Source organism: Podarcis pityusensis, assembly GCF_964106645.2.
Source record: "Podarcis pityusensis genome assembly, chromosome: 11".
Classification (NCBI taxonomy): domain Eukaryota; kingdom Metazoa; phylum Chordata; class Lepidosauria; order Squamata; family Lacertidae; genus Podarcis; species Podarcis pityusensis.
The window spans coordinates 22755350-22768469 of record NC_138036.1 but is presented as its reverse complement, the minus strand read 5'-3'; the positions used below and the strand labels follow the sequence as shown (position 1 = coordinate 22768469).

At 48.2% G+C, this 13120-nt stretch overlaps 1 protein-coding gene across 1 annotated transcript in view; it reads right to left on the bottom strand.

Moving 5' to 3' along the window:
* Positions 1-11937: 11937 nt before the first annotated feature.
* The window catches only part of LOC308457887 (uncharacterized protein), a gene marked incomplete at its 3' end in the record, with an annotated part of 71395 nt that continues 70212 nt past the window's right edge, over positions 11938-13120 (bottom strand). Inside the window, exon 2 of the mRNA XM_080972113.1 lies at positions 11938-12954. Coding sequence (XP_080828239.1) covers positions 11938-12954 — 1017 coding nt within the window. The remainder of the gene's footprint in view (positions 12955-13120) is intronic.

Genomic DNA, 13120 nt, shown 5'->3' with positions numbered 1-13120 from the left:
CTCCAGCTCCCTTTCCCTCAGCTCAGCTCCTCTCCCCCTACTGGTTCCCTCTTCAGCTGCTGAGTCTCTCCCAACCTGTGTGAGCCCTTTCACTTCCCTTCCTTCCGATGGCAGTTCCCTGACATCCACCTCCCCTCCAGGGCCCCCTTCATCCCCTCTCGCCCCCTCCTCTACGGGCGGTGAGGAGGCAAAACCCCGGAATGAACTTCCTTCATCTTCCGATGTCCCGAACACTTCTCTCCACCTGTTGCGGTTCCTGGTCTCGAAGTACTCCTCCTCCTCAGAGTCCATCTCCCCTTCCCCTTCCGATTCCGAGAATCCTTCCAACTCCTCCTCCTCATCGGTGGTCCCAAAGTATTCCCTCCGGAACCTCTCCACAGGCTGAGGTTTCCTTGGGAACCTTTGATGGAACGTTTCTATCAATACCTCGTCATTGATATCTTCTGCCATTACCCAAGTGTTTTCTGACTCCGGTTCTCCTTCCCACGCTACCAAATACTCCACCTGATCCCCCTTCCATCTGGCGTCGAGGATTTCTGCCACATGGCTGCTGCATTCCCTTTCTTCTATGACCGGTCCCCGAGTGGCCATCCCTTCTCGTCCCCCCTCATACGGTGACAGTAACGACCTGTGAAATACTGGGTGCAGTTTCATGTGGTTGGGTAACCGGAGCCTGAAAGCCACTGGGTTGACCTGTTGAATGACCTCAAAGGGACCCAATCTCCTGGGTCTTAATTTCTTACAACCTCCTTTGAACGGCAACCCTTGGGTTGACAGCCACACCCTATCTCCCACCCTTATGGTTTCACCTTCCCTTCGGTTCTTGTCTGCCTGCCTCTTGTATTCTTCCTTCGCCCTTTCTAAGTTGAGTTGGAGCTGACGATGGATTGCTTCCATTTCTTCTACAAAATGCTCGGCTGCCGGGACACCCCATCTCTCCCCTTCTCCCCCTGGGAAAGCCCTGGGATGACACCCATAATTAGCCAAGAAGGGGCTCATCCCTGTGGACACATTCTCGGCATTGTTGTAGGCAAATTCCGCCAGCGCCAACTTTTCTACCCAGTCATTCTCTCTGTCATTGACATAACACCTCAGGTATTGCTGGAGGACCCCGTTTGCTCTTTCCGCCTGCCCGTTGGTTTCAGGGTGCCGGGCAGTCGAAAAGTTGACCTCCACCTGCAGTAAGCTCATGAGCTTCCTCCAGAACCTGGAAGTAAATTGTTTTCCTCGGTCTGAGACCACCCTCAATGGCACTCCGTGCAACCTAAAAATGTGTTCTACAAATAACTTCGCTGTCTCTTCCGCCGTGACTGCATGCGAGCAGGCTACAAAGTGGCACATCTTTGTTAGTAGGTCTACCACCACCATGATGGCTGTTTTCCCCTTGGACTTCGGCAGATCAGTCATAAAATCTATCGACACTGCCTCCCAAGGTCGTTCTGGGGTTGGTAAGGGTTCTAATAGCCCCGCCGGTGCCCGCCTCTCCCCTTTGGCTCGCTGGCATTGCTCACACCCTCTTACATACTCCCGTACATCTTCCCTCACCTTAGGCCACCAAAATTCCCTGGTGACCAACCACATGGTTTTGTGTTGTCCAAAATGCCCCGCCGTGGGGCTGTCGTGCAACTGCTTGAGTACCCTCCCCCTTAAGTCTCCTTCAGGGATATACAGTGCCCCTTTGTAATACAAAGCTCCATTTCTTTCCTCGAAACCCCCTGGTTCCTCTCCCTCACCCCTAAGACCTCTGAGCTTATTCTGGGCGTATTCATCATTCTCTGTTTCCTCTACCAGTTCTCTTTGTCCCACCAATGCCGCCCCACACACCCAGCGGTCCTCTGGAATGACATGTCTCTCTTCGGGTGCTCCCTCCCCCTCCAAATATTCAGGTTTGCGTGAGAGAGCGTCCGCCCTAATGTTCTCTGGGCCTGGCACGTAACAAATCTCAAAGTTAAATTTGGAGAACTCCTGGGCCCATCTCACTTGCCGTTGGTTGAGCACTCGTGCCGTCCTCCAATACTCTAGGTTCTTGTGGTCAGTGCACACTTGCACCTTATGTTGTGCGCCAATTAGCAGGTGCCTCCATCTCCGGAACGCCTCATGAATGGCTAGTAGTTCTCGGTCATACACCGTGTAGTTCCTCTCGGATTTGTTCAGCTTTCGCGAAAAAAAGGCACACGGTCTCCACTCTGACTCCTCCTTCCCTGGCTGCAGAAGCACCGCCCCAATAGCTCTGTCTGATGCGTCAGTTTCCACTCTCATCGGTTTTTGTAAATCCACATGCAGGAGTTGTTGTTCCGAGGCGAAGGCCCTTTTTAGTTCCTCAAATGCTCGCTCCGCCTCCTCAGTCCAAACGAACTTCTTCTTACTGCTGAGACAGTCCGTAATGGGCGCCGTCAGGTGGGCAAAGTTTCGGATGAACTTACGATAGAAGTTCCCAAATCCTAGGAACCTCTGCACATCCTTCCTTGTTTTGGGTGTTTTCCATTCCAGCACCGCCTGGACCTTGCCGGGATCCATGGCCAATCCCTTGTCTGACAGGCGATACCCCAGGAATTCCACCTCCTTGGTATGAAACTGACACTTCTCCAGTTTCACCCACAGCTGGTTGGCTTGCAGCCTGCTCAACACTTCTCTGACGTCTCTCACATGCTGCTCCTCATTCTCAGAATACACCAACACGTCGTCTAAGAAGGCCACACAATTCTTGTAAAGCAAAGGCCCCAGGACATGGTTCATAAACGATTGAAAGCACGCGGAGCCTCCTTGTAGGCCGAAGGGCATAACTAAATATTCAAATGCCCCCAAAGGGGTGAACATGGTGGTTTTCCATTCATCTCCCTTCCTTATTCGTATCAGGTTGTACGCCCCCCTTAGGTCCAGTTTAGTAAAAATCTTTCCCTTCCTGACCCTTGTCAAAATGTCGTCAATCCTGGGCATAGGGAAAGCCACTGGTTCTGACACTGCATTTAAGGCCCTGAAGTCACACACAAGCCTCGGCTTGTTCGTGTTTTTTTTATCCACAAAAAACACTGGGCTGCCCCCCACCGCCCTGGACTCTCTGATGAACCCTCTCTTCAGGTTCTTGTCAATGAACTCTCTTAGCTCCTGCATCTCTCTGTCTGACATGGCGTACAGCTTGCCTACAGGGAGCTGTGCCCCAGGGAGTAAATTGATTTGACAGTCAAAGGGTCTATGCGGGGGTAGTTGGTCAGCTTCCCTTTCGCTGAAGACGTCGCGGAGATCTGCGTATTGTCGTGGTACCTTCACGTTCTCCGTTACTTCAGTCCCTGCTAGGGTGGCTTGGGCCCCTGCCAAACCCTTTCCCTCTTTGCAGTGTTCTAAGCAATGTGCTGAACCAAAAGAAACCACTCTCTGATGCCAGCCCACCAGCGGATCATGTAACGCTAGCCAGCTCATCCCCAATATAATGGGAGCTCCTCCCAAGGTGGCCACATTAAACGCTATCAGTTCGGTGTGCCTTGCCACCTTCATTATCATTGGGACGGTCTGCAAGCTGACTTCTCCTCCCAACAGCTCCCTGCCATCGATCGTGGACACCTGCAGGGGGTTGCTTAAAGGGATCGTCTGTATCTGGTGTTCAGCTGCAAACTCTTTGCTCATGAAATTGCAGGAGCTGCCTGAGTCCAACAGCGCCTTTATCTTTAGAGGGTGTCCGTTTGGCAGCTCTAGCGCCACTTCTATCACTAGGGCGGGTTTAGGAGGTTCTGGCGTGGGCACTTTCACTGCTCTTTGGCCTGGCTGCTGTGCCCCGACGGTGGCAGCCAGGCGTTGGCTTTTACTTGCTTCGGTATTTCTTCCTCTCTTCCCTCCACAGCTCCTACCATCCCTTGCCATTCCTTCCTCTGGGGGCAGACTCTGGCAAAGTGACCTGGCTGTTGGCAGAGATAGCATTTCCGGGCGCCTTTTCCCTCCTTCTTTCCCCCCTCACTGGGCTTTGAAACTGCGCGCGCGCGCGCTGTTCCGATTTCCATCGGCTCTGCCGGCGGGAAAGTTGGCTCTGGAATGTCTGGAATGCGGAACTCCTTCCAACGTTCCCCCTTCCCTTCCCGCCTCTCCAATGCTCTCGCCTCCTGGCGCGCTCCTATGGTCAGCGCTGATTTGGTCAGCTGGTCCATAGACTCCGCCCTGGGCGCCCGGGAAAGTTCGTCTTTCACAGCCGAAGAAAGCCCTTCTTCAAAGAGCATTTGAATGGGTTCCGCCGATAGATCCCACCCCAATTTATGGATCAACATGGTGAACTCAGTCCAGTACTCACGGACAGATCGGCTCCCCTGTTTGCAAGCCATTAACTGTCTGCGGACCACTCCCTGTTCAATATCGCTGGAAAACATCAGATCCATGGCGCGAAAGAACTTCATCGTGTCCTTTAGGACGTCACTATTCGCTGCCATCAGGGGTCTAACCCAGTCTCTCGCCCCCTTTTCAAGATGCCCAATCACGAAAGTCACTCGTGATTCCTCGTCAGGGAATTCATCAAACTGCAGATTGAGGGCATATTGCATCTCTGTCCGAAAGCCATGATAGTCTTTGGGCTCCCCCCCAAACTTCTGCACCAATCCTGGTACCTTTCTGACGAGCTGGGTGTCTTTCCCCTTTTTGTCTGCATCCTGAGCCCTCCTCTCCTCAAGCCTCGCCGTCTGCAGCGCTAGCTGGACCTCCAACACCCGGTACCTTTCTTCCAGGCTTGGACCCGCTCCAGCTCCTGCTTCTCCGGTTCCGGCTGGGTTGCTCATGATGCCTTCTCCTGCACAAGCTGCTCACGAAGACTGTCGGAATGCTGTGATGGGACGATGAGCTGCTTGTGTGTAAAATCCTAGTCCCTCAGAGTTTGGTCAAGTTTGCAAACCTCTGTCTGTAACGGAGCCCCTTAAACATGGCTCCGTCAGTCGCTGGCAGATTCCGACAGTGGTTGCTTTCGGAATCGCTTCCAACATAAAAGCTCCTTAACGGAAACACGTCTTCTGGACTCTCTGCGTGACAGTTTCCGGCGAGGAGTGGGTGTCCCTACAGGAGGTCCTGAAACCTCCCCACTGTTTTCGCTGGAAGTGTCTCTGAGCCATCCCTCCAGCTCCCTTTCCCTCAGCTCAGCTCCTCTCCCCCTACTGGTTCCCTCTTCAGCTGCTGAGTCTCTCCCAACCTGTGTGAGCCCTTTCACTTCCCTTCCTTCCGATGGCAGTTCCCTGACATTTACTTTGTGACATTTTGTTTTCCTACAATTTTAGAAAATCATAGTGAGATTTTGCAAGCTGATTCCAAGCAAAATAGTATACTCGGAAACCTTCAGGCAATGATCTGTCTTTTATTCTCCAAAAGCACCACGCCAGAAATGTTCATGACTTCTTTAACCAATGTAGGGCAATGCCATCATTTTGGTAAGTGAACAAGACAACTGCATTACAGTCTGAATCTCTTCATTTAGAAGGGTGTGTCCATTTCATTTTATTGGAAGTGATTGTGGTCCTTAAGCAATAACAACCTTTTTATATGGTGCTTTTTTAATGGAAGCCAACAAACCAGCTGGTCCTGATTAACACTACTGCTAATTTGTTGCCAAGAAATGCCTTCCTTGTAATTTTGTAGGAATGTATTTCCTTTTTTTTATTGCAAAAATTGTAATTATGTTTCCCAGAATATTTCTGAGACAAGGACCAATCATCGCTGAATCGGAGCTCCATCACAATTACCATACCTTCCCCCATCCTTGAGTACAAAGTTCATCAGTGAGGAACAACCTACTGCAATCAAGTACATCAACAGGGGCCACAAGATGAGCAGAAAACAGTCACGGAAACCTGAGAATGTGGGTGGAAATTATACCATCAGCTTTGCTGCATGTCTTCAAAGTTTGCAGTGTAGGGAGAGCAGTTAAGCTTCACCACCATCACCACCAATTGCCTTCTGTGGCCCCAACACTCAACAGCTGTTCTCCTAGTTCAGTTCCAAATGAATGTTTTGGATGGAAACACACTTCTGGGCTGGAGAAAAGAGAAGCAGATGAGGGAGAAATTGAAGGTAGAAGGCAGCACATAAGACAGGGATGAGCAACCTAGGACCCTCCAGACATTCTTGGACCCCAACTTCCATCATCCTCCGCACGGACAATGGTCAGGGATGATTGGAGTTGTAATCCATCTGAAGGGCTGTATGTTCCCCATAAGAGAAGCATTAAGTGCCTTCCTTCCAACTTCTACTTCTGCTCTGAAAATTGTGCCTTCCCAGTCCTGCTTTGGAGATGAAGAACCCTGTGCTAAATAATGAAACTCTGTTCCCATCCACCTTGTACATTTAGAGCATTATCATGCCACTTTAAATAGCCATGGCTTCCTATAAAGAATCCCAGAAACTTGCTGAGAGTTGTTAGGAGGCTCCAATTCACAGAGCTACAATTCTCAGTGTGGTTTAGCAATCAGGCCCTCTTCCCAGGCCACTTACATCTTGGTAGCATAGGTGGGGGTTAGTCACTGGCCCCAAGAGGGTTTACTTGAGTCTGCAGTGAGTCCATTGTGGCAGGAACTATCCTATTCTTACTGGGCTCCTGAGAAAACAGGCAGCAACCAAAGCAGAATCCAGTCCAAAGTCAGAGCCCAAGCAAGCAGAGTCCACAACAAGGGTCAGGTGAGAGGCAAAGCCACAGCAGTCTACAAACACTAGAGCTATTTCTTGTATCTAAACAGAACTGTTAAGTTCCCTGAAATTAGTTATTGCCTCAGTTATGTTCTTGGATTTGTGTATTCAGTTCAGGAACCGTTTGTACATGTGCCTTGCCAAAGGTTAGAAGCAGCTATTGGAGAAAAGGTACTCGTGGATGGAATGCTTTTGTTGTGTTTTGTTTTAAAGCCTGAAACTGTGTTGATCTGCAAACAGTATCAATCATGCCAGGCAGGGCAAAGCAGCCTCACCCCTGAAGTTCTTCCAACTGATTGGTGCAGCAGCAGTAGTGAAGGAAACTTGCTTAACATTTTCACCTCGATGTTCCCACTTGTTTGTCTTCTCTTTCATCATTTGTGCCTGTTTCTTTCTCCTCCACATCTTCAATGTAGACTTAATTCATGTATGTGATACACAAGAAAAACCACTCAACCGGAGTTATTGTTTACAAATTTAAGAGTCCTCCCAAAACCAGCTCCAAGATCACAACATGTCAAAGATGTGAGATATACCAGTATTTTATTTTAATCTTCATTTTATGATCTTTGTTTCTCTTTGCTTCTTTTAAACTAAATTCTTCATTGCCTGATAAATAGGAAGAATGTATGTTTGCTCCCATGTGCTTCTCTCAACAAAGCAACACCTTATACATTTCCAATAAGGTGATAATTATAGTGCTTTTTAAAAAACGTGGTCTATAATTGCTGAAGTACAACTTCATATTCTTGTTGCTTCATACAAAGCAAATGTTTAACATCTATTTAGAGATATCACTTTCTGTAGACAAGAAACCTTCAGTTAGCTATTCGTAGAGTTGGAAGGGACCCTGAGGGTCATCTAGTCCAACTCCCCTGCAATGCAATAATCAACTAAAGTATCCATGACAGATGGCCACCCAACCTCTCCTTAAAAACCTCCAAGGAAGGAGAGTCCACCACCTTCCGAGAAAGTCCATTCCACTGTTGAACAGCTCTTACCATCAGAAGTTCTTCCTGATGTTTAGTCTGAATTGCCTTTTTTGTAATTTGAATACATTGGTTCGAATCGTACCAGTTCTATGAAATCCCCTAAAATATTCACCCACTTCTTATAAGTATAAGGTTCTGAGTTACAGGAAAAGGCATGGGATGGGCTGCAGTCCATTTTCTTCTTCTTCTTTTGTCAATTTCACAATAATACAACTTGACCTTGAAAACAAAAAAAGAGGGAATGTTCACCCTTTTCCTGTTTTTGCTCTTTGAACTTTTCAGTTGGGTGAACTCTCTGAGATTACTTTCTTTTCCCTTTTTTAAAAACTCACAAATGCAGAGCAAAAATGAAATGGACAAACAAGTGTTACACATCAGTTATCATTTTTCTATACAAAAGTGGAAACCGAGTGGAAAATATGTTGATCAAGCAGCCTTGCACTTTGACAAATTTAGGTTCATATTTGATCTAATGCTTTATTATTCCATAGCCTATAATGATTTACATAATCCACATTTGGTTTGGCCATTAGGTAGATGGGGGTTGCAGGTCTCTGCCCCCCTGACCCAACCACAGTTATTCTACCTGAGCAGGCAGACAGTAAACCAGCCAAAGCACTCCAGCAGGCAATGTGAGTTTGTTCTTGCTTGTGTAGGAAAGGAGCAGGCACCAGGTGGAGTAGTGAGTGAGATGCAGACAGGTATTGGAGGACCAAGCTGTATGTGCCACACTGTGACCTGCCTTGGTCACCTAATATTGCTGCTGTCTCAGCAGAGAAGCTGGAATGAGATCAAACTGCAGTCCAATCAGCTTCTGCACAAGGAATGGGAGTGAAAACATAATCCTGGCCCGATTGCACCGCCACAATTCAAAGTGCTGGTTTTGACCTATAAAGCCTTAAACAACTCAGGACCCCAACAGCTCATGGACCACCTCTTCCCATGTTAGCCATCCCAGACCCTGTGATCAGTTTTTTTCATTAGTAGTAGCAGCAGCAGTAGCAGTACTATTTTGTGTTCTCGTTTTCTGTCTGTGATATTCAGAGGAAGGGCGGTATCCAAGTTTAATAAATAAATAATCTCATTTACTTAAGGCAGCAAAATGTCTTGAACTGATCCTGCTTCATTCTGGCTCTACCAGGAATTGACTGGTAACACCAAGCAGTCGATTCAAATGGGCAGATCCTGAGACCATAAGTGGATGCTGTTTTGAATAAAGACAGAAGCTTTCAAAACTGCACTGATTTTAGCCACTGATTTTGTGTACCACCTTGTATATCACCAGCAGTACCACCCTGGATGCAACCCAAGGGACATTCCTACTGGCTATAGACCAGGGAGGAGGATCCTCTAACTTCCAGTTGTTGCTGGACTCCCATAACCTCTGAACATTTGTTATCTTGGCTGCAGCTGCTGGGAATATGGATAACTTAAAGGTAAAGGTAAAGGGACCCCTGACCATTAGGTCCAGTTGTGGCCGACTCTGGGCTTGCGGCGCTCATCTCGCTTTATTGGCCGAGGGAGCCTGCGTACAGCTTCCAGGTCATGTGGCCAGCATGACTAAGCCACTTCTGGCGAACCAGAGCAGCGCATGGAAACGCCGTTTGCCTTCCCACTGGAGTGGTACCTATTTATCTACTTGCACTTTGACGTGCTTTCGAACTGCTAGGTTGGCAGGAGCAGGGACCGAGCAACGGGAGCTCACCCCATTGCGGGGATTCAAACCGCCGACCTTCTGATCGGCAAGTCCTAAGCTCTGTGGTTTAACCCACAGCGCCACCTGCATCATGGATAACTTAATGCACAATAAAAAAGACAACTGGAGAGACCCTGTATCAGACCAGTGATCCATCTAGCCCAGTTCCACCTATATGACTCCATCCTGGAGCCACTCTCAAAGATCTCTGTAAGAGGCCTTTCAAAAGCCCTTCTAGCTGAGATCCATTAACTGAAGCTGCCAGGAAGTGAACCAGGATGGCCATCTTTCCTACTTTTCAGTGGAAAGTCATCTATTTGAAAGGCTGCCCATCTAAGGGTGGCTGCAAATGCACCCTAAGAAAGAAGAGCGGGGGCTTTGAAGTTGCCCGTTGACAGAGAACACCTGGCCAGCAGTCACAAAGGTCACCTGGTCACAATCTTCCCCATTGTGAAATTTAATGCATTTCTATTTAAATTATAGTAATTGTTTCTATGCAAATAAATTAGCATATTGCATATGTATCCTGTTTTGTCTTTTTTGTGACTTGTGTCCTCTTTTTTGGCAATGCATATCTGGCCACCCTGCATTGAACTTGGGATCTTCTGCATGCAAAGCATATGTGCCACAGAGCCAGTGAAAAAGAGGTGCCAGAACCAGTGGCAGAGTTAGCTGCATGGGAGCCCAGAGGGGCGACCATGCAGTGCACCCGGGGGGCGGGGTGAACTGCACGGCGGGGCCATACGCCACGCACAGGGTCAGCAGGGCAAGCCCCCTGCGGTGTGGCTTTTTGTCACCCCCCTCATAGATGACATCCAGGGCAGACCTCCCTCCCTTCCTACACCCCTGGCCAGAACTCACCATGAACACCTCCCTTGCTCTTCTATAATGGCAATGACACCCACTTGAGAGGTGCTGGAACTGAGTTTCAGCAAGTTCCAGCTGGAAAAAAAGCCCTGCACAGAGCTATGGCCAAATCCCTTTTCACAGAGAAGCATTTTCACTCAGCACAGACTAAGACACATTTCTATTGTATTGCATTCTAACTCTGGCCTTGAAAACATATTTGGGGTCTGTTGGTTAAGGAGAGGCTGCCAGTCCCATAATCTCCAGAATCCAGTTTGCCCAAAGAACCAAAATGCTAAAGGGCAGAGTTGTGGTGAACCAACAAAGACTGCTGTGTGGTTTTCCATAGTCTATTGTGTTCCTTATTTAAAGCAGAGATGCATTTCTTTGGAAATGTGATGGCTTCATTGCCAAGAATCCCATCCTCTATAATCTGCTCTGCTGAGAAATGTTTGTAAAAAAAATATAGCGGAGTTTGACGGGTGAGCCAAAAAAGCATATGGGAGGACAGATGTGAAGATCTTTTGGGGAACATAATCCCTCTGCTATCCGTCAGTGAAAATAAAGAATGGCCTTCCTAGAAACCATTGTCATATCCTGAAATGTTCCTTTCTCTGAAATGTTTCAAGGGCTGTTCTCTCAACGGCACAGCTTTTTCCTGGTAAGTTTAATTAATTTGGTCTTGGCAGTCATGTTAAGGGGAGAAACAAATGCTAATTGGGAAAGCCAGGGGTCTCAACCCCATGGTTCTTTCGTAACATTAATGGAGGCAGTTTCCAGCAACTAGTATTCAGGAGCAATACTGCCTCCAGAAGCAAAGGCAGAACATAGCCAGCATGGCTAGTAGCTGTTGATAGCTTTATATCCCATTAATTTGTCAAAGCCTCTTTTAAAACCATCCCAGTTGGCAGCCATCACTGCCTCCTGTGGGAGAAAGTTCCATAGTTTAAACTATGTTCTGCATGAAGAAGTACTTTCTTTAATCTGCCCCAAATCTTCCAACATTCAGCTTCATCGGATGTCAACAAGAATGAACCTATAGATGCAGCCCAAACATATATAAGTTTGCTCAAAAGTTAAGTTTTGCTGAGTTTGGTGGGACTTGCTCCCAGGTAAGCGGCCAAAGGGTTACCAAGAGAAACGTTAAAAGTAAACTTCTTGAGCTTCGTGTAGAAAATGGCTGGGAGATCTTGGTTGAAACAGAAGTCAGCGGATAGTTTACAGAAGCTACTTCCTCCGATTCTTTTGTGGAAAGGAGGATGCTGGTAATTACAGCATGAGTCCCTGGATGTGCAACTGGAACTGGCAACAAACATGTAGAATCCAAGAGAAGGGTGAAGAATTATCAGTCTAAACAGATTTGTTTGCTCTTAGATGGTGACTTCTCACCCACTCCTCATATATAACAACATGTTGACACCTACATTACATATATTTGTGGCTTTGTATGCACACATGGGTGTGGTATTCTTCAAGATCCCTTCTTACCAATTCAAATACACACGCCCATTCATGCCCGTTCAATTTTTTTGGGGGGAGGCACCTCAAATATTTTATGGGGTGGCCCCGAAGAAATCTTGGCCCTTAGGAGTTGACTCCTATGTTGGTGGCCAATTGATTTATTGTCACTTGAATATTGGACTTTAGGTCTTCAGCAGTTGCAGGTTCCTACATTTAGACTGCAAGTTTGCCAATCCCATTACTTAAGGGATCCAAGCAAACGTTTACTTACTATAATATAATAATAATAATAATGTATTATTTATACCCTGCCCATCTGGCTGGGTTTCCCCAGCCACTCTGGGCGGCTTCCAACTGAATATTAAAAACAGTACAGCATCTAACATTAAAAACTTCCCTAAAGAGGGCTGCCTTCAGTTGTCTTTTAAAAGTAAAATAGTTGTTTATTGCTTTGACATCTGCTGGGAGGGCGTTCCACAGGGCAGGCGCCACTACTGAGAAGGCCCTCTGCCTGGTTCCCTGTAACCTTACTTCTTGCAATGAGGGAACCGCCAGAAGGCCCTCGGCGCTGGATCTCAGTGTCCGGGCTGAACGATGGGGGTGGAGACGCTCCTTCAGGTATACAGGACCGAGGCCGTTTAGGGCTTTAAAGGTCAGCACCAACACTTTTAATTGTGCTCGGAAATGTACTGGGAGCCAATGCAGATCTCTCAGAACCGGTGTTATGTGGTTCCGGCGGCCACTCCCAGTCACCAGTCTAGCTGCCGCATTCTGGATTAATTGCAGTTTCCGGGTCACCTTCAAAGGTAGCCCCACGTAGAGCGTGTTGCAGTAGTCCAAGCGGGAGATAACTAGAGCATGCACCACTCTGGCAAGACAGTCCGCGGGCAGGTAGGGTCTTAGCCTGCGTACCAGGTGGAGCTGGTAGACAGCTGCCCTGGACACAGAATTAACCTGTGCCTCCATGGACAGCTGTGAGTCCAAAATGACTCCCAGGCTGCGCACCTGGTCCTTCAGGGGCACAGTTACCCCATTCAGGACCAGGGAATCCCCCACACCCACCCGCCCCCTGTCCCCCAAAAACAGTACTTCTGTCTTGTCAGGATTCAACCTCAATCTGTTAGCCGCCATCCATCCTCCAACAGCCTCCAGGCACTCACACAGGACCGTCACCGCCTTCACTGGTTCTGATTTAAAGGAGAGGTAGAGCTGGGTGTCATCTGCATACTGATGAACACCCAGCCCAAACCCCCTGATGATCTCTCCCAGCGGCTTCATATAGATATTAAAAAGCAAGGGGGAGAGGACGGAACCCTGAGGCATCCCACAAGTGAGAGCCCAGGGGTCTGAACACGCATCCCTCACCACCACTTTCTGGACACGGCCCAGGAGAAAGGAGCGGAACCACCATATAACAGTGCCCCCAGCTCCCAGCCCCTCTAGACGGTCCAGAAGGATGTTATGGCCGATGGTGTCAAAG